The 21,438-nt window shown below is 35.5% G+C and overlaps 1 protein-coding gene across 2 annotated transcripts in view; it reads right to left on the bottom strand.

The window, feature by feature from the left end:
• znf804b (zinc finger protein 804B) overlaps positions 1-18,201 on the bottom strand; it is a 125,036-nt gene extending 106,835 nt beyond the window's left edge. The window contains exon 1 of one of the 2 annotated variants that reach the window (XM_088600613.1): positions 16,882-18,201. In XM_088600613.1, the coding sequence (XP_088456739.1) occupies positions 16,882-16,995 (114 nt within the window). In that variant the 5' untranslated portion in view covers positions 16,996-18,201. The remainder of the gene's footprint in view (positions 1-16,881) is intronic. The other variant, XM_088600614.1, reaches the window with a different exon arrangement.
• Between the last annotated feature and the right edge of the window lie 3,237 nt (positions 18,202-21,438).

The following is a 21,438-nucleotide window of genomic DNA, read 5'->3' as shown; positions in this document are numbered from 1 at the left end:
GTATTCTTTATATGATGATCTTGACCAGACAAGGGCATAGTATTCTGCTGCTAAGGAAGGCAATGTGAGGGCTCAGGTCTGGAAAGTGGTAGTGGCAGTGCCCCATGTTGTACAAGCAAGTTTGGAGATCAGATTGCTTCTTGTAAAGAACTTGGCAGCTGTTGTCTTTAAGTAATTCCAGAATGACAGTGTCCTGTCTAGGGTCACTCCAAGGTATGTAAGAAAAGTACGGTGCTGCAATTTCATCTGAATATTGAGCTTTTTTGAAGCTTTTGTAATGTGGAGGTAGAATGGGCTGGATACTGTTTTTGTGTGCCTTGGTTTGAGTCGCCATGTGTTACAGTATACTGTAGTTCAAGTTTTGATATGTCTTCAATTAGGACCTGGTCAAAGGTCACAACATTTTGGTGTTATTTGCCAGACAGATGTCATCAGCATATATAAACTTTCAGAATGTGGTTTCTGGAAAGTCATTCTTGTACAGATTAAACCGGGTGTTCTGTTGTGAGCCAATACTGATCACAACAGAACAGGTACTGGTCCTCAACACCTTCACTAAAAATGGCTTTCAGAAAAAACGGAAAGGTGCTGCTGTGTTCCATGTTCCTCGACCTAACAGCAGGCTATGATACAGTCTGGCATTCCAGTCTAGTACTGAAGCTGTCGAGTGCCCTCCTCCTGGGCAACAAAAATAATCCTAACACTGCTGAGCTACAGACAGATCTGAGTTCACCCTGGACAGGATGCAAGTACTGTACATAGGAACAACAGATAAATGGACACCCTCAAAGATCAGTATTTTCTCCCACCCTGTTGAATTAAATTCCTTTAATCTGTTTTGCAGAAAGCATGGTTCACTTTACTTCTGTGAAGATAGAAAAGTTACAAAATAGAGGAATCAATTCCACATACTGTAGCTGGTAAAGGGCTGCCAAGCCCTAATTACAGATGCAGACTCACGGAATGGAGAAAAGGCTAATAAAAATGACTTTACTATCAATTAGTAAAGATGGGGTTTATTGTTTCCTCTTGATCAAGGGCTGTACTGTATATCTTCAGTAGACCTTCTCAAGATTTTGTTTTAAATTGTGTTTAATATAAATGGCAAAATTCTCTTTCATGGCATTCAATATGTAAACCTACTGTAGATTCAATAAGATTCAATATGATCTATCCTGGATCTAAAACATATGCCCCTTTCTATTTTTAATTCAGCATTTGTATACAGCTGTAATTCATATTTTTAGAAAGTCACAACTGATTTTCTTTAAGAGTTAGTCTTAGCATAACACCTATAACACATTTATATTTGAACCCTTTATATAATATTCAGCAGTATATCACCTAAGGATGCTCTGCAGGCAACAAGAAACATCCTCACATAGACATTAAATTATGAATTGCAATAAACTGTATTTCCTACTTAGATAATAAGCATAGCTGCTGACTCATCTTATGTACAACACAGTACATAGTAGTTCTTATAGGACAAGTGCTGGGCCCCAGGTTTGTTTATTTATTTCTCCTTTGTAGTGTTTTGCCTATGTTCCTGTCATTCCACAGCACAATTGAAGAATAATTCTTCAGGTATATCAATGTTTATACAAATATACAGTAGATATTCTAAGAATCACTTAAAGATGTCAGTCTCAAGGAACATTTACCATAATATTCCACTAAAGTAGTGAGAGTATAGTGGTGAGAAACCACTCTCCTGAGCTGTCTATTTGCCAATGAATTAAAATGCATTGCACATAAATGGTGGTACACCGTCACTTGAATTAATGAAGCCAGTAACCTGCCTTCTTTCAAGTAATGCATGGATGAGATCCTAGGATCAATTAGCTCCCAGCAACAAAAACGAGGGCTACATGTCCTTCTCAGGTTTGTATCCTGTTATTATGTTCTTATATTTTAAAATCAAATTGTATCAAAAGGATTATCATATTGAAAAAATCATCTCTTTCTGATTGACCTGTAAAAGGGTGTCTTCTAACTTGACCTTCAGTATAGAATGTGTGTCTGGTGTTGTCTCTTGTGCAGAGTATGTGCCCAACAATCCACTTCGGACATTCAATTGTCTCATGTCTTGTTTCTGTGTTTTGTAGAACACCTTAACTCTGGAAAACACATACAGTACTGGAAGAAGACCAAGTACAATCAGCAGTACACTGGAGTGACTTTTTTGTTGTTGTGTGCTGTAGTAAAAATGACTCTTGAGCCTGGTTGATGTGTGCAATACTTAGCCAATGTGACTGTGATGTGGAAGATAGAGAAGTTACATTAAAAACCGAGCTACAGAATGCAAGAACAGTAAAGAAATGCGGTGAATGAGATGTAAGCAATTATAATTTTATTTCAATAATGTTAAATTTATTATTATATTTCATTTATTATAATAATGTTACATTTATACAAATGTTACACACCCGAAGAAGGCTCCACAGCTGACATGTTGTGTTTTTTTCCTCTCTTTTCAGCATGGAATAAACCTTTATTTGTTCCAAATGTTACATTTATAGAGCAACAGCAGAAACCACTATACATCAGCAGATCCACTCCACAACAGATCAGTAAGAGAAATGAGAACTAGCTAAGAAAGACTTTCAACATGCTGAGAGTGTGCTGAGCTGCCTTTGACATTTTATTCCTTCTAGGCTTCATTAGCTTCTTAACCATGAAACTGGCGTACGTCTCTAACAGATGCAAGTGGCCAACATCACATACTCAATCCGAATGGATTATAATTATGAAGGAGACTCGCTCAATAGATGTCTTTGAAGGCACGTGGTTCTCAATATTGGTACACCAGATATTATTTGGTCAATGAGAAAAGGCAAAAAAAAACTCAAATCTGTCTACTATTTTAAATGAATATATAATAATATAATGCAAACTGACACGACATGAACTATCCATTTTTTATGCAAAGCTTTCTGACTTTTTAATGCATCAGCTTAGCCTAAGCTCTTTCAAATAAGAATTTTCATTATTTAGTCAACACCCACCATCCCCCTAAGCAATATGCATCTGAGTGAATAAATGTAAGAGCTACTTCACTTTTTATACCTGTGTCCTTTTAACCCTGCAAGAGGTTGTTCTGAGCAGTCTAAAACTGTTTAATATGTACTTGTCTAAATATTATCCATTTTGGGGAAGATCCTTGAGGTGAAAGCAAGAATTTTTCTCATCAGACAAATCAAATTCTTTATTTTCTACATTAGCTGTGGCAGCAGCAGTATCTAACATTTAAAAGGTAATGGTATAGCAAAAAAAAAAGTAAAAACGCATTTGTCATTTATCAAATGTAGAAGGACCCCAACACCTGGAAAATAAAGCAAATGATTGTTTCTTGACAGGAGAACAGTTTTAGATTTAAAAAAAAAAACATGTAAATAAAATTGGGGGTTTAAAATGTGGAATCAGATGTGCACAGATGGAATAATGTGACAAGCATTTCTCAAACTAATGATGCGCTTATCCCGATTTGCTTTAGTATGCTGATCCACAGAAGAAACGGGCACTTTTCCTTCACAGCTGTTGAGGTTTTGGGTTTGGAACTAAACTGCATCCGGCCATCACTAAAGCTTATGTGGCGAATAACCCCCATAACTTACTAGCCTGTTTCCAAATGTGGTACTGCATTTTTAAGAGCTTCTCAATAGAGTTGTCACAGGGTCGATGCCTTGCAATTAAGAAAAACCCACTTCAAAGAGTAAGGGGGTTCAAAGGCATTACTCCACAGCGATCAGATGCACTGGATTACATCATTCTATCACACGTTCCAAAGTTAAACAATATATTTGGTATTTATAGTTTGCTAAAGAACCCCATGGTGCAAAAATAGTGAGTCTGGTCAAATACAAGGTATGCAATTTCAAGGTATCTACAGTCAGCTTTCCATGAAAGCAAAGAAAACCAATATATCGAAGTCCATTTTTTCCCATATAACGTATACCATTTGGAAAGATTTAATTGTACATACAGTGCCCTCAAGATTTATTGATATTCCATATTAAACAGAAAAAAAAACATCACACTTCAGACTGAGCTGCAGATTGAATAATGTGTCTTACTTAAAAATGTCTAATCATGTCATAATATTATAATGTAATTATAACAGCATGGCAAAGCACAAAAGTCATACTTCTGAAAATTAATGAAATCATTCAATAGTAGCATGTATAATCATGGTTAATGTCAGATAATTATTTGAAGACTACAAATAGATTTACAGGATTTTAAAGTATTTCTTCCACTGGTTTCATAGATGATAATTATCACAAACCCAGGACTAATATTAACCTAATTAATACTGTTAACTACCGTATAAACAACTATGTCATTTAAACAGTCTGCAAAACCTCCTCCTCTCTGAAATTAATTAAATTAATTTACGTGACACTGTATTTTTAGAAAAGGACTGCCTCCACCTGTCTCCTAGTTAGATGCATTGATTTAAACAGAGAAAGCCAAATTCTTTTTAATCCTTTAGCTTTTGTGACATTAAAGTAGAATCTGTGATCATCCAGTTCAGGCAATATAAGTCTCATCACCCAGATGTTAATTTAAGAACACACTTCATATAGAAACTCTTCCAACCATGGTTTGCTACCCAATTAGTCTTTAGCAGTCATTAATCACTCTTTAATTCATTTACCCTGGATGGATAGTCTATCCAAGATTTAGCAATTATGGAAGAAAATCAGAAACAGAGGCCTTGTGTTGAAGCTCTACAGCAGATTTAGTTTATTGAAATTCAGTATCCTCCGCTTTCATCCTTTCAGCTTTATTCTCACCATCACAAGTAAACATCTTCGACAAGCTCATTAGTAATTTGTACACAATTGCATCCCCATTTAACACATGACCAATTTATTGAGATAACCTGGACAAAGATTGTATCTTACTATTCTAAAGGTTAATAAGTGAATGTTTTCAGCTGCATGCCTGCAATTTCCACTGGAATGGCTTCACTTTTGTCAGCAGCCCCAGAGCCATAAACTGAATTTTAGTCATATGTTTAGCTTGGGTTGTGACCAGGATGAGCATCATTAGTCATGTGCTAAATATGTATGACATGACATAAGGTCATTTCAGACATGTATCAGTGGATATGGAAAGATGATTTCCCTCCTGTTTGCCTAAGTTGTATATTGATAAGTGAATATTGTATTATTGTTTTATCAGAATACAGAAAAAAATGGAATTCCACCTCTTAAAAGCCTTGTACACACCAGACCAAATCCCATGAAGCATATCACACAAAAAGAGCACAAACAGCACAATGCACAAAACGCTGGTGTAAAAGCATCAGTATACAAATATCACAACACTAACACCTTCACTACACCTGCTCTTCTTCACTAGTAAATATTAACAGAGAAACAGATCTTTTTACTAAGTTTTGGCCTGACAAGACATGTTTTAGACTAATTACTATTAACATGTAAAATTCAAAAGCTACTTTGCAAAGCATTTTGAGAAAGCCACCTTTACATGCCCTATACAAAATAGTTCTCATTATTTCTCATTATTTTAAGCATTATTGATAGTTGACCTCAACTGGATATTTAGAATGACTTATTATACTGTATTTCATATCTTATATAATTACATTTTTGTGACTGCAAAATGGATACAACAATCAATTCAGCTTTGTAAATCTGGGCCAATAATCATTGTAACTCCCATAAATGAGAAATGTTTTACTTCTATTTAAAATTTCTGAGACGCTTATTTTACACCTACACAAATCATTACACTTCTCTCTCTTCTTCCATTTTCAGAATTGCCTCTAATTTTGTTCTGACAGCTCTCACTACATTCTAATTTACATGCCATGCGACCATCCTTTTTAATTGCATTTTTAAAGTTATTGCCTGTAGCTGTCTTAATTGGGTTTTAAATTTTAAAGCATTCTGTATCACAATACTGTCAAATCTTGTCAAAAAATGACTGAAAGAAAAGGGCAAAATAAAATTAATTTTTAAATGAAAAATATCACAAATACATAGAGCACTAATTTTGGCCATATCAAAGCATATGTATATGTAAAACATATACATTTTTAATTCAAAAGATACGTAATATTGTTTGCATTCTGGGTGATTAACAATTACCTCTATTACTCTGGTATCAGTTTTGTTAACATGCTCAAAAAAACACACGACTATAGTCTTTAATAGTTTTAAAGACTAGTTTTAAAGTTTCAAAACTAATAGTTTTAGAGCACAGTTGATTTTAGTTTGTTGAACAATTAATTTAATTGTACACAACTGTGCCAAATGATGATATTTAGAAATATCCTGCAAAAAACAAACATACAGTTTAATGTTATGTGATAAAATTTTTCAACATGCAAAGTAGGAAATGGCTGATTCAGTGTTATGTCAATTAAATCAATATTTTAATAAAGTAATTTTAAAATTACCTTCGATCAGTTCTGGGATGTACATAATCTAATTCTTCTCTCCTTTCTTTTTTTGTGAAGATATATATTCATAAAATACACAAATTAAATTAAAGAACAATTTTCCATCTCTTTCTGCCATAACTAATAAGCAATTACATAGGTATTAATGTGAAACTGAAAATGATCAGAGTAGAAATCAAACATAACTGCAAAGTATTTAACTTAAAAAAAACTTCTTCCAAACCAAATAAAATATTTTTCAGCACTCAGTTTTTCATGTGCTGCAGCCTTCAAATCCCTGAAAAAGCAGAATCGTGACTGAATCGTGGAGCGTAAAGATATAATGAGACCAAAACCTTGCCAATTTTGACGTTGAGATCAATTGCAATCACTGTTCTGAACAGGAGGTTGCAATTTTCCTCTACAGCTTCTGTGAAGTTTCTTCTGGTACCAATAGCGGAAAAGGTTGAGGTGAATGAACCTCTTAATTCAAGGTTTTCTGTTTTGATAGTTTTATATAAAAATATCAATTTGTCAATGCCAAAGAATTTAGAATACATTCCTTGCATAATACTGTTTTAAAGACACCGCAGACAGATACTGTAATACCACAGCAGATCATCCTCACACAATGACATATGAAGGGTGGCATGGGAGTAAGTGCTGCCAACTCACAGTCTTTAAAGTTTCCAGTCTTGGTTACCTGACTGAGTGGAGTTTGAACGTTCTCCCAGATCAAGTGGATATTCACCACGTGCTCTTGTTTCCTCTCACCTCCCATAAAACATGCTGACCAAGTCTGATTGGTTGAATTGTCCCATTGTCTGTAGGCCTGAAGTCGACTGGTGTGCAGAGAGAGAGCTACCAAGTGCTTTCAGTCTTGTACTGCAAGGTATTTGCCTTGAATAAGGCACAACTCACTTTGTGTGATTTATGGCCTATCGGGTCAGATTTGAAATGTGAAGATCTTTTGCTGCTGTAAACGTAACTAAGAACAAATAATTCAAGCTGTACTCTTGCTACAAACGTGTTTCATATGACAGGAGCCCTGATTCCTAAGTGTGTTACTGACTGTGCAATGATGGGTCTTGTCCACTCCAGGCAATGATAGTTCAGGAATACCTGATCAAGTGGGATGAAACCTGAGAGTGTTTTACTGTAGCTCTACATTCAAGTGTTGCCCTCTTTTTTTTTAATTAAACATGAAATATCTTTAGAAAAATAAAATGATAAAAAAAATCTGGAAATAGCTTAAAACAGAATAATACCACATTTAAGCTTTGGCTACTCTTATTCATCAAAACGAGAACATTTCAGAACTAGAGGGTAGAATGTGCTCTATCCTCACTTGAACTTCCTGCCTATGATGAGGAAGGCCTGCAGTGTGCCCTACAGAAGGCACATCGAAGAGCAGTGAGTGTGCTGATTCAAGACGTAAAACAGCCATTACCTGAATATCTCTTTTTATTGAATCATTCGTATTGATTTCAACCTTTCTGGATAGACCGTTATTTGAGAACACATAAATGATCACTTCTTAAACTATCCATTAGCCTGCTAAATAATACAGTACAAAAATAACATTTAAATAGACAAAATAGCTTGATATATAATAATAGGCACTCTTCGGTCACATACTGTATATTATTTAGTCCATCTTTCTTTAATCTAAATTGTATTGAATGTACAGGGCAAGTATAAAGTAAGCCTGGATTTCTCTCAAGGTTTTTACTTTAAGTAATGAATTGTTAGTGCACAGTGAATTTTGGTGTAGGCTCAGTTTACATTTAGGAGAATATGAAAAACAGAAAGAATTACCTAAAAAAAGAAAAGTTACAAATGAGAAAAGGCCCATTCACCTCATATTGCTCAGCTGGTTGTTTGTACTCATCTCATCCAGAAACATTTCTAAACATTCCAGGGAACTGGCTCCAGAAACATGGCTGAAAAGCTTGTTCCAAACCTAATATCCTTTTGTTTGATCCATCGCAGTATCATATTTTCAAATGCCCAGAGCAGGTTTCTGAAACCTGTGTGGAAATACTTCAGCAATGTTCATATTAGAATTCCCCATGATATCATATGCTTACGGTATATATTGTAATCAAACCCAAATTAACATGTCAGCTGATCCCTTGCTTGAAACATTAAAATGTTTAGGCTACGCTATGAAACGTGATAGGATTGTTTTGAAAGCTTTTTAGGTCAAATTAAATTTCCCCCAAAACTTTCTGAAAGGAAGTGTTAACCAACAGACTAGAAAATTAAGAAAACAAATCTAAGAGTTAGAGGAAAATGTAGATTATGGAATATTTTTTTAAAGGAATAAAGACTTTCCTAATAGTGAGACAAAACTGAAAATTATTAAGATACTGTGCCAATAATGCCACAGCATGGCAGACACTAAATACTATATGAAAAACAGAAAGCTGATTCCTCTATAGAACTTCATTAATATTACTTTGAAAGAAGTACTGTAAATGGTTGGCTTTAATTTTTAAAATGTATACAGATATTTACACATATATATACTCCAGATAGATTCAGATAATTATAAAGTGTAAAAAGTTGTTTTTATGTTAAAAGTGTCCTCAATAAGACAGATGTTAAGCCAAAATGTTTATTTAATACTGTACTGTGAAACACCTGCGTCTCTCAGTAAATCCATTCTGTGAGAAAGCATTTAATTAGAAGCTAAACTTGTTTGAGATCTCTCAAATATCATGCTTGGGCAGTTTCACCTCTGTTAACTCATCTTCACACAGCTCATTACAAACTTACCCACAGACACGGTATTGAAATAAACAAATGTGTTCTGCTTTGTTTAGTTCAAAGCCAACCCAGCTGGGTTGACACAGTGGGTTGTAGAACCTTTTATCTCGTTCTCTAAGGTCTGAAGAGCAGACAGCTCATTTTGGCTTCCACATGCTGTCTTTTGGCCAAGGGATCCAGCAATGCAGATCAGGAAACAGAACGTTAAGAAAAAAAGAGTGACCACAACATTTTGCTCCAGGATAACGTGACTTTGAAGTAAATGTTTAAAAAAGAAAGAAACAAAGGCGATAGAACTCCTGTTTATGTTAGGTTCTTTCAAGGAATATCTGTTCTGGATATTACAATTTATTTTGCCATTTTCTACTCTTCTATAAAAGAACACAATGCAAGAGAAATACTGAAAACTCCATATGAAAAGACAGAAAGAAATCAGAGAAAGGGAAGGCCACACTACAGTGAAGCTTAATTTATGAAATTCATCTGCTTCCTCAACACCATTATCAGGATTCAGCCACAGAAAAAGTAGCCCATCTGTGTACAGCAGTAATGGGTCAATAACCAGGTTAAACAGATTTTATAGGTCATTCAACACAATCATCAGACTTACCTTTAAATCACTTCTTAACCAATTAAAATATTCAAATTGACCTATACGTGGAACTGCTGGTCTAAATGAGGGTATTGTAAAAGACTGAAAAGAAGAAATGTCAAATTAAACTGGATGTACGCTGCTTCTCATAAATAGATACCATAAGCACTGACACTGTTAATGTTTCCTTTCATTTGTTTGAGCACAAGATAACTACTAAGTCAATGATAATAGCCCTGAGATAGATGTACTGTATGTTCATGATGTGCATATTCACAAGAATGTAAAAGTCCTTGGCAATCACTAGATAATGCATGCTTCCATCTATCACTGGTCCTTATTCAGAACTTATTATGGTTAGAAAAATGCCTGTATTTATTTTGTAAAATGAGACTGTTGCCTGTCTTGCTAAGCAAAATATATTAGAAAGATCTCAATTGTATTAAAAACTTGTAGATTGTTATATCATATGTAATATCATATTTATTTATTTAATATATATTTACAATCTCAAAATGTCATCAATATCTTTTTCTTCAACTAAAAAAAATCACCAAAACGTTTGTTAGTGTGTGTTTATGTATTGACAGGAGAGCACACCTCCCCCTCCACTCCCCACTCCGCGGCGTGTGGGAATGCGCCGCTACCACACCTGAGGCTAATCAGGGCTGCGCTTTAAGATCCCCACGCGTTCACGGCCGGCGTTCAAGCTTAGAACTGGAGCGTTTGCGAAACAGTTGCTGAATGATTATTCTTCATTTTAATATTCAAGCCTCTCGTAGAATAAGGAAGAATCGGCCTTCCAGACCACTACACACCGGCACACCGCTCACGCCCTGACCATGGAAGCGCTCTGCCGGTGTTCAGGCAGTACCTTTTCGAACCTGATTTATTACAGTATGTGTATTGTAGCTCATGGAACTGCATTTCATGTAAACGCGTAAAGGAAGTATGAAGACTGTCTATTATTTAACATCAAGGCAAAAAGACTTCAAGTCCATTTTACTTGTAGAACAACTTTACAGCTAAAAAAAAACGTAAGATAAAAAGGTCTGTCTTAGACAATGCTGATGGTACTGTCTGTATATTGAGCTTTGTCCTACAATCGAAGCAGAGTTGGTCTGACTGTTCTACAATAAGCCTTAACAAGAAACCCTACTGGTACAACAGAATATCTTGAAAGAGTTGTCAGTGGTATCTTATTCAGTGATCGGTGATCCTTCAATACATCAATCTCAGGGTTAATACAAAGGGTTCCAGACAGCCAACCTCTAAGGACAGGTAGAAGCCTGAGTTTGCTTTGAATGTTAAATTCAGCCTGGTTTTATCCCTTAATGTTTCCCTGACAGCATTCCAGCTGATTCAGCAACATGCCACTATTGATAACCATTAATGTTGAGATCACAAATGAGTAACATTTACCTGTATATTGCTGCTGACATTTGAACACTTCAATGCAAAGAATAAAATGTGGCCAGCATGCAACATATGGGTCAAAACAGAACACAAATCTATTGTTGAAGGAAAGGAACAGGCATTTCTTTGCTCAATTCTTCAGACAATTATGGATTTATTATGATTGCTAAAAACAAAATGGGGAATCAAAGCTTTCAGACTTTCCTAGCACCATGACATCTACTGTACATTTTAGAGTTAGAAAACAAACTGCACCCATGATTCCCAAAAGTACAAAGGCAAATTCATTTATACTGCATATACAAAATTATTTTCACACTTAAAAGAAAAAAAAAAGTTCTGACATGTGCATGTGTGTAACAGTGTTTTTTTGTTAGAGTACTTATGAGATAAACCAGATTAGATAAAGTAAAGCACTTTACTAATAAAAGTAGAAGTTAGTTACAACAGTTGCACTTCACTTGAACGGAGCTAATGCACCATCATAACTTCTTCATAAACACTACACAACACAGCACCATGCATCATCCTTTAAAACCATTTGTGCAAATGAGTTTACAGGCATGCAACTATTCAGAATGGTTCATAATGAGACATAAAAGCCAAAGCTGAAAGCTAAGAGCAGAACTCTGTGTAGAAAGAGTCCGGTGAAAATAATGAGAAAAAAACATTAAGGACTTGAGAGCTGCCAAGGGCTTTCTGCACATGCAGCTCATTAACTGTGGTCCTGGTGTGTTTATGTGAAATTTTATTTTGCTATATGGTTTTTCTGCATGGTGTTGTATCATTCAGTTTTATTTTCAGTGTACAGCCAACGCAAGTCTTCAAACTGAAATTGGTCATAGAGGTTAGTGATATATTGTAAGTCCATATCAAGTACTTCTACATATTAATAAGTTTGCCACACATATTTTCCTGCTCTGAAAAACCCACTAAAATAAATAATACTAGAAACACAGAAAAAAACAGCTTTTAAATAAATCATGGTATTAATATCAATGTATTTAGATGTTCACATAATACATCTACTTTTTTATTAGCAATGCAACCCTACTCGACGTGTTTAAGAAAAAATATCTATCATAGTTGTGATAACCCTTCAAAGGAGTAACATACACCCAGTTTTCTAAGTAAGCTTAGAAATTGTATTTTTTTTTATTTTCCTTGTCTTACACCACTGGATCAATAATCAGATTTGTATTACTTTTTGTATATAGAGCATTGCATTCTTTCTTCAGGGTTTTGCAAACAGTTGTAAAATAAAAGAAATCAAACAATCATCCTAAACATCTATGCTTTAATTGGAATCCCTGAATCTGAGTGTAATTATTATTTGATAATTTATTGTGTAATTGTATTTACAAATTATTTATAGTAATCTGTCTGCCTCTCAAGTACTTCGTTACCTGACAAACTTATATGGTCATGTTTCCACTAATAATATAGAATAAACTAGTATCTGGATATTATTGTCTTGGTATTTATGCCAATGAAGCAGAAAGCAGGTGAATTAGCTCAAAGTGAAGATAAAGTATTTTTCACAGTAAATGTTACATAATTACCCCAGGTTTATGGCCGCTAAGGAACAGTAACTGTGGAGCTGCTCCTAAGATAATTCCTGCAAGGCCCACTAGTCAAGAGGAATAATTGTGATTGAAGATCCTGAAGAAGGCCCCAAGCTTCAGCAATGAACTGCTCCAGCAGATTGTGCAGGCTGACAAGAACAAAGTTACCAAAAAGAGCTAACAGTCAGCAATGGCTATGTTTAACACCTAACATACTGCTTTTGCCACAAGAAGGCTTCAAAATGAAATACATTTCACTCTACATTGCCAGTCTTCATTCATTAGGAAATAACGTACTTACAGCTTAAAAAAGCATGACAAAAAATATACAGAAGACATGTTATGCAGAATGCCACTGCCACCAAGTATTTCACTGTATTCACTTGGGCTGTGCCAGAACCACCACTTCAGCCCCGTTTGAAGAGAATACTGTTAAAGGTAAGCATTGCTACTGACATGAACATAATGAAACTGCTTCTCAATTCAGCCCGGGTAATGTACCTAGACTACTACTAAGAGAACTCATTGGTATTAATCACAGCAGTCCTTTAACTTAAGTGTGCATTCTGATAAAAGTATCTTTTTGTCTCTGTTACTATAATTTTCCTTTTGAAAGCTTCTCTTTGCCCACACATGCTTATATTACACTTTAAGCATGATCTTCTTTGATACCTTTTATAAAATACTAAATACTAAATTCCAATATGCAGAAATAACAAAAAATACTCACCTCTCTAAATATTGATGACTAATGAATGCACCCTGCTGTAATGCAATATTTATAAGAACTATGATATAAATAATTCCCTGCTTAATGTATTGCCTCTGTTCTTTATCCCAGCTCTCAGTGTTTTGGGGTGAAAAGCGTATTTTCATCTCCCATTTGACAGTGATTTAAAAAAAGAAGCTGTGAAATGTTGCAAAGCTTTTATTGCTCATGTTTTTTTATGTCAACCAATGTTGTCTGACAGTCAATTTCAAAGGGACCTTTATTTGGCCAACATTTTAGAATAATTCAAATTAGAAAGAATATGCAGCTTTGAAAAATGCAAAAGAAGCAGATGGAGATTTTTTTTCATGCTGCCTCCTTTTAAATGAATGTTTCATATTTTGTAATGTGATTTCTTGTACTGCCACATTTAGAAAAACAACACTCAATCTAATGAAAAAGCAAACCTTTTATATGCAGCATACTGGGCCCCTGCTTTTTAACTCCTGTATCAAAGCCCATTACAATCACAGAAACGGATTGATTTGTAAAAAAAAAATGAAATTAAATATGTCAACAAAAGACACAGATGATTCTGCATTTCTTTAAAAAGACAACCCATTCTGCATTTCTGTTCCTTAATAAGCTACAGAATGTGTTGGTGATCTGATAATTGATATAATAAATTAATAAATTCATGAATATATAATTTTGTGTTACCCACAAGCCCAAAGACTCAAATACAAAATAAAAAACCAAAAGGGGGAAAAAAACGCATACATTCATCTGGGATAGATCTGTATCCCTTTGAAACAGTTTACATTGGAGCTGAAAAAGTAACGGCTGACGTTTGTACTATAAGGTGTTACAGACTGTTAGAACAATTTTTATTGTAGCATTTTTTGATTCATGAAAACCATGGGTTTCAGTCCTCTTCTCTGTCATTGGTTGGAGACTGGAAAATCCTTCAAATGTACTTCATTCTCACTAATTTGTAGATGTCGTTCTTATGGAAAGAAACACCACTGGATTCAGTTTTTCAATACCAAAAAACTGACACAGCAGTCAGATGCTTTTTCCTCTTTCAGGCCTCGTTCATTTATCTCCCTTCTCCTTTTACAGTGGGAGCTCCCATTCTAGGCATTATCGCATTTGCTGTGTTTTTATGGCATTCTGTACGAAGAATAAAAAGAGCAGCTCACAGTCTAACAAGGAGGGAAGAAGCAGTACTAAACGTGCAGGACAGAAATGCCAGTCAGATCCTGTGCTTTATTCTTGCAACATGTGGTCCAACACAATACAGGCAAGGTACAGGTGGTAGGAGCCCTCTGGTGGTGGACAATGCCCATAGAATAGCTATGTGCACATGGCGCAGCAGTGATTAAATGCTATATGAAAAGGCAGCAGGACACTAAAGTTATACTGTGTCCCAAACTGTAAAGGCAAATCCTAACAGAGCAACCATCTATAAATCATTAACTGCAGACAGAGTAGGGTACTCCAGATTAAGATGCATAGCTTGTTCTTCGGCAGCAGAACTTCACAGAAAGTTATTGTGTGAGTTGGGGAGGGGGTCATACAGTCTATTCCAATCAATATTTTATTATAAATAACATAAATAACAAATTACACCTTGGCATTTAGAACAAAATATACCCGATGTATTTTGTAATTAAAACTGTACTTCCAAATACATCATTTAGAATTTCTAGAAAATGCTATATTAAGGAGCTACATTTATATATTTATATATTATATAATTGTGAGACTATAGCAGAGGCTGCTAAAACTTCAAAACTTCATGTAAGAGATATCACTGTCTTATTTTGTAATGTACTGTATATGATGCTTTAAATGTGTTGCATCACAATTTATTAGCTAAGCAGAAGATCCACAATTACAGATGACATTTAGAAATATCACAAGATATAAACGCCTTCCATTTGTCCAAATCATTTTTTTCAGCCTAGCCTATAAAATCCAATTCTTCAGTGCAGTCAAATATTGGCCATGATGTATCGTTTGCGCCTGAAGTGCTATAAATGTCAGAAAGCAAAAGCACCAATGAACTTACTTATTTCAGACCATTAAACACAATGTTATCAATCAATAACCAAGGAATTCCATTTCAAATAATTAACCTAAATAAACAGCACAAAGAAACCCAATTTGCACAAGTCTTGCTTGCAGAACCATGAAATTTGATAAAGATGTTTAAAATGTTCAACAGTGTTGCCAATTGTGAAAGCACATACAAATTCATATTGCATTTCATGCTCAGTGAACACAGAGCATTTCAAATATGGAATTATGCAACCATGGATGTTAAATAATAAATAAGACTAGTCTGAGCAACCTTGAGAACTACTATTGATAGTGTTTCCCACCAAAGGGAAAACTATTTTGATATCGTAAATGTCAGTATCCCTGAAATGCAAACACGTGTGCTTCATTGCTTTATCCTAAATTAATGCATATACCAGCACATGATTGAATAGTTTTCAATACAGGCCAATTACACACTGGTCTTTTAGCTAAAATGCAACACCTTCAATGTATGAAGATAGAAAGCCTGAATTACACATATATCACAATTGTGTTATACACAGTAGTTGTGGTTTTCCTTATAAGAAAGGACTTTTCCTCTTTTTATTTACTGTGCGTATCCGCTCCTACATATACAAATACATGTATACTGTACACACGAAAACAGAACTCTCCGTTGGTCTTAGAGAAAATTACAGGTTTACTGTAAGTTCTTGGGTCCTAGGGGTTTCGCTATATAAAGGCACAAAATCCACAACTATTTCTTATGTCAAATTTTAAACACTTATATTCTACATGAAATACCTCTACAGATCAATGCTGGACAACCTGTAAATGAACACTGCACAATGAAAAACTTCAAACTTAAAAACTCTAATAAAGGTCTGCGTGAGTAAAGTACATTTGACTGCATGTTTATAATGAGCACAAAATAAAATCTCTAGTACATATTTTGCTATACCTTAAAAATGACCATTACAATGACAAAAAAAACAACAACACCAGGAGCACGTGGGGTGCAGCCTGTATTTAAAAAGCTTATCTTGTTCATTCTCAAAATAGCATTGTTTTGTAATTACATCATGAATTAAAAAACAGTTGTTATGCTGGACGGTCAGCGTTAGGATAGCAACACGGCACCAATTAATAGAATGATAACGACGTTTGAGTATACCGCCACTTAAAAAAAAACCTTTACTAAATTCTAGAGGTCACAAGAAAGAAAACTTAAGTGCTGCAATTACATCTCTTGTTATCGTATAACCTTACGCGTTACACTGTACAGTATATACAGTATACATGCATTACCAAGTGCATGCATTAACTGAAAAGAAAGAAAGTCATGGAAGAAACAAATTTACATTACCAGTGATTCACTCCCCGCAGTCTTGCAGAGGGGACCTCTGAAAACTCCCTTAATGCTTCGGAAATGGCCATTGCTGAGGTGTGTGGAGCTGATGACAAGGTAATAGCACGCCATACGGTCCAGTGTCTCCCATATGTAGAGATTGGAAGCAAGCGAGGGTTACTCACCAGCCAGGAGGACTCGGTGGTAGCGGCAGTTTCGCTCAGCGGAGTAAGCATGAAGCCTTTCTCCAAAGAAACAGCTGTTTTCAGCTCTGTGTTTCGCTGAAAGCACTTAGCCACCTTAACAGTTGGGCATGCAGCAAAAGCTAATACGATTCGAAGAAACAGTCAGCAGGAAATCTTTGCGTTTGCCATAATGCTGTCCGTGGAGCTAAAAATTAATACGCAAATCCTTTCCCCCTCTCTTCCCCATATACACACAGTCGACGGGGATGTTAGCACTGGATCTGACAGACCAGCTGAGCATGCAGTCAGAGTGAAATATATGTATATGCAACGTATAAGCAGTCTGTGTGATTTGTCAATGGCCGTGGGACGTCGTTTTTCAGGTCTTGTCACCGGACACCACTGACTAGGTAGCGGCACAAATACAGATATTACAAGAAAAACACCATCTTTTAAATGCAGGTAGATCCAACAGTGACAAATGGTATGTTTTCTGCAGAAACAGCAAACTATCTCTTAAAGAGTTCAAAAAACAAAGCTTCTCTAAGCGATTTCTAAGCCCTTTAGCTGTCCAGGTATTTATTCCCAGATTGATGCCTTCAACTGGAGTTTAGGAGAGGCAGCTTCATCTGCACATGGTTAATGTCCCACTTTTTAGAGGTCTTTAATTGTCTGTGTGCGTTTACCTTGTCGCTTCCTAAGCTTGGGGGTCCGTGCGCTTGATGTCCAGGAGCCGGCTATTTTCTGTCTCGTCGTAGTTTCCAACGAGTCTCATCAGAGGTGTACTGTACCTGCGTGCTTCTAATTTAGCCCAACCTCTGTGAGTCGTTGGTTGTTCAAGGCATCAACCGCAGCTCCCAGATGGATTTGTGAAAGTCATCAATCCAGCCTCCAAACAGGGTATAAAAGCAGGAAACAAGGATAACACTTTATCATCCCCGCTGCCTTGCTCCTCGGTATTGCGCGTTTAACTGGATTTTCTCGTTGGCTGTAAACAGCACCACTAGGGAGCACACTACGGAAAATAAAAAGCGAAAAGGTTTTGCTCAGCGCTAAAACTAAATCACTCCAAGCATCGAAAACACGGTTGTTTTGTTTTATTGGATGCTTCTATGCGATGCTGTCTAGAGCAATCACCGACACTGTGTTACCTTCTCTAGCTCGCAAACATGAAAGTTTGTCCCCAGCGCTGTGAAGCTGAAGGACAAGGCTTATTTTCATTGGAACGCGGTCCGTTCCAAAAACTTTTTTTTTTCTCTATTTAATGATGTTGCTTTGAACACGAAAAAGCATCATAAGACAAGTTATTTTGTCGAACTTAGCATTTCATTATGAAACTGAATGTTCAAATTAAAGTTCGCTCAACAGATATCGTAAGGCTACCCAGCCCAATTTGTCCTGGACAAAAAATAATAATTAAAATGAATTCACAAATAACCTAAATACTGTCACTTAGAAATGAAAGCATAAACAAATTTCTTTCAATCTTATTGTTTTTACGTTCCAGCTGAAGGGAAATTCGGATATTAAAATACGTGGGTGGCATTCTCTTGTCATACAGTATATTGTATGTGAGTGTTCTCTCTGGGGGGGGAAAAGCTTGAAGCAATTGTCCGTGGATAGACTTCACAAAATAAAGGTATGAGCTATTATGAGATGATCTCAGGGTTTGTGAGAAAAACACCTGCTTTAAATTCAAGAAATTCAGTCTTTCGGAAAACTGATGAAATTGCAAAAGCCAAGTCTTTTAAATGTACACGTTTTCCATACCAAACCCGTCTGCCTCTCACAGAGGAGAACTGTAGGAGAGACTTCATAAGGGAAAGTCAAGAAAGCTGCCTTAGTAGCAGTAAAGGCTGTTAGCGGTTCTGTTCAAACAGAATGGTCACCTGTTTGAAGTTCCTATTCTAAGTGCTTTGACTTCTATGTGCTATTTGAGAAATGAAAGGCATTATTTTACAACAATGGGTGACTGTATATTCTTTGCTCTGTCACTTGTGTTTTGTGTGTTTTTAAATACCAGGTAATTCGTTTTGCATCTTTTTATGTACAGTAGCTTTACCTTTCTAGCAAAACCGCTAAAAGTCATAGCGGGGAATGTTATTATTGTTTATAACACACAAGGGTAATGAATGAACAGTAAAGAACATAACTTCCTCGTTAGTCTTGATCATCTGCAGTACCTCGTCCTTAATAAAGACAAGAATGCAATTAAATCCACACCTTATTTTGAGCCATAATAATCCCATCGTTTGCATTTTGTATATTCTTACCAAAATGAGGCAAGTAACAATTATTATTATTATTATTATTATTATTATTATTATTATTATTATTATTATTATTATTATTCAAAACTGAGCTCCGAAGGCATTGAGTTTATATCAGCGTCCATGGCCTAGAAACGTGTCAGCAGAATAAACGGAATAAATATGTGATTTTCTCCGCCAGTCCATCCCATTTGTTTGAATGTTCATAAATATCAGTATCGTTTACATGAAAATGGCACCGAATATATTCTAATATACAGTAATTCTGTGTCCAACCAGACGAATTTACTAGAGACGTTAATGAGGCACCACTTCTCTCCCAATAGTTCAACTGGTAATCAAATTGAAATTACAGTACGTAATGTAGATCTCTATGTACAGTAACTTACTTTTTACCTCTGTACTCACACACATAATAAAAGACCGCAGTTTGTGCTCTCATACAAAATAAAGGTACGAGCTATTATGAGATGATCTCGGGGTTTGTGAGAAATACACCTGTCTAATAATAGAATTACCGACTCCTTAATAATAATTTACAGATATAATACGAAAAAAGAAAACATATTAAACACGAATTAATCACATATGTAAATATGTACTGTAAATATATAATTTTTCACTGGCAGAGTGAAGGGGGGAAGGGAAAAAATAGGATTCAATACTTTTTTTAAAAAAAAGGAAAAGCCGAAGATCAATAACATTTAGTACTCACTAATGTTGAACAAACATCCTTTTTAGAAAATAGTCCAGTGGCACTCACATTATTTTACAGACGAGTGAAGCTCTACTACAGTATAGCTCAACAGCTACTGTAGCATCTCTGTTTAACCAGACAATAAAGGAGATGTACAGGTATCTCTGTTAAGAATTTAACTCGCGTTACACAGATAAACTACTATAATATTTCTGAGCCATTCAACGGTTTCTGAATACAGTATAAAAATGCTTTTTGTGATATATTGTGTCATTTCCCCTAACTACACGTTACCGATGTGTGGTTTTTTATAATTTGCTCCTTGCCTTGTAACAACTAATCAGCTTTTCGGTAATTATGCTGTACTGCTAACTGTTTTTACTGCCTTATCTTGTTATTGTCTGTTATCAGTAATTTTCATTTCTACTCACACATACCTCCGCACAAAAGTGGGCTTTACAGAAGGCTTTACATTAAATCACTGCTCACTTTCTCTCCATGTTTTACTTGTGGGTTTCAGGAACCCACGTATATCGTTATGTACTGTATATCACCCAGCTAATACTGATATGTACAGCTAATACTGATATATTGAAAGGGACTTTTTAAATCCCGTGTTTGGTATAAGATGCAGCTATTAAATTCGTGAGGGACGCTTTGCACAGTTTTATGATGGACTGTTATCACATAACTCACATACAGTAACTCATCTCTGTCATAATAGTCCTATGTTTAATATAGTACATAATAACAGCACAATATATACTTGAAGTCAAACAATTAAAAATGCTATGAATTGTGGGAATTAAGCAAGCTGACATTTTAACAGCCTTAGAAACATAACTGTACAAAACTATTTATTGTTTTTCATGTATATTTTGTCTGTTATATTAGACGACTGTACAGTCTGTATATGATCATGCATGCATGCTGTACAGTATATGCACTGAGCCAACTTGCAGTACAGTATATAACGTTGTGATGATGACAGATGTTAGAATTTATCTTTCTGTGAATTTTCAATTTAGTGTTTTTTTTTATTTTGGCTTTTACATTTTTTTCTGGGACAGGTATACTGTTCAGGAGTAATGTAAGGTTACATTCCTGAACTTTATTGAATTTGACCAATACAGTTTGTGTCTAATACATTTGTGTCTAGCACTTTAAGAACATAAGATTTATAAATAAGGTTACAAATAAGAAGAGGTCATTCTGCCTGTCAACCTTGTTAGGTGATAGATCTGAGAGGATCCCATCCTGCCATTTCTTGAAGGCGGGTTCATGTACTAGCTTCAGCAACATTTAAGGATAGTTGACTCAATACTCTTCCATCTCTTTTTGTTAAAAAAAAGTGCTTCCTTTTATCAGTTGGCTGCATATTGTATCCCCCCGGTAATCAAAAAGATTCAAAACTGGGAAATCT

Source organism: Lepisosteus platostomus, chromosome 12 (genome assembly GCF_059453375.1).
Source record: "Lepisosteus platostomus isolate fLepPlt1 chromosome 12, fLepPlt1.hap1, whole genome shotgun sequence".
Classification (NCBI taxonomy): Eukaryota; Metazoa; Chordata; class Actinopteri; order Semionotiformes; family Lepisosteidae; genus Lepisosteus; species Lepisosteus platostomus.
The sequence above is the reverse complement of the archived record's forward strand: the minus strand, read 5'-3'. Positions and strand labels throughout refer to the sequence as shown.